This window comes from Olea europaea, unplaced genomic scaffold (assembly GCF_002742605.1).
Source record: "Olea europaea var. sylvestris unplaced genomic scaffold, O_europaea_v1 scaffold35099, whole genome shotgun sequence".
Lineage (NCBI taxonomy): Eukaryota > Viridiplantae > Streptophyta > Magnoliopsida > Lamiales > Oleaceae > Olea > Olea europaea.
Window position 1 is genome coordinate 1 of NW_019254226.1, and position 1,193 is coordinate 1,193.

Genomic DNA, 1,193 nt, shown 5'->3' on the forward strand with positions numbered 1-1,193 from the left:
ATCACGTGTCTAAAAATATTATTTCAAATCACTTAACCATCATTAGTTTTCTGAAACGTGTGCTTTTCTGACAAAAGGGCAAAAAGTAATGGACAGGCAGAAATTGTCTTTGAAATCTTACTGGAAGTTCCATGAATTCTTATAATTTCTTAATTGTGTACCTCGTGCATATTTTTACTGGCTTATTTAGGTCTCATACAACTTGCATATGGTTACTGCAAAAGCTGTGTCTCACGCTAGACAGCTCTTTAAAAACATTTTATGAAGCTTCATGCAGCAGAAATGTTTAACGGCAGTTCTTGTCAATCCACAATCTTCTGTTACAACATTGGTTTCAAATGGCTTAAAAACATGGAAACTTAAATAAAATTGGCCTTTTTAGGGTGCAGACACTTTAGTGATTGTGGACTCCTTATATATTACCTTAGTAAATTTACTTACATTATATTGTCCGAGAAATGAGGTCGTGCTTGAAGACTAGAGTGAGGTACAACAAGGTTATTTGTCTTCATTATTTTGGTTTTATGATGACTTTATTGTATGTTTTTCTCACTTCTCTCAAATTTTTCTCAATTCTCTCAAATTTTTCTCACGTTCTCTTTCTTTTTTATTTGTTGCCCCTGCATGCAGAGTCTCCCAGCTCCAGAACAAAAGTACTGGCGCTCAGCATGAAATGCCAAAATTCAGAACTGAAATTTCTCAAAATTTGCACAGCTCAAATATGACGAAATGGAATTTAGACAGCTTGGATGAATTCAAATACGGATTTCCATCAAACGGCTTATCAAATGTTACTCATAGATGGTGGGGAAACTCAAGTTCCAATTCTAACGGTGGTGATGGTCGGAAAAATGATAATGAAGACGCCAATGAAAGCAATCAACAATCGAAGGAGAATTTTGCTGAAAAAAATGATAATGAAGATGCCGACAAAAGCAATCAACAGTCGAAGGAGGACTTGGCAGATGATGCTGTGGATTTGTCATCAGAGGACGGGGAGATGTCTGAAAGCAAGACAAATGAAACAGAAGTAGATACTCAGTGGACGCATTTGCTTTCTACTTTGAGGAAGAGAGCTGTCAAAGAGGGAAACCAAGCTCTGAAGCTCGGTGTTTACAGGGGATACGGTGTAAACAAGCTCGATCAGTCCAAGAAAATGGTACTCCATCAAATATTCAAATCATCATTTCCGA

At 37.0% G+C, this 1,193-nt stretch overlaps 1 protein-coding gene across 1 annotated transcript; it reads left to right on the forward strand.

Moving 5' to 3' along the window:
- Nucleotides 1–603: 603 nt before the first annotated feature.
- On the forward strand, nucleotides 604–1,189 carry LOC111386328 (the record flags this gene model as incomplete). The annotated part of the gene is made up of 1 exon (XM_023010788.1): nucleotides 604–1,189. A coding segment is annotated over exon 1 (516 nt), but the record flags the coding sequence as incomplete, so codon positions are not given.
- Between the last annotated feature and the right edge of the window lie 4 nt (nucleotides 1,190–1,193).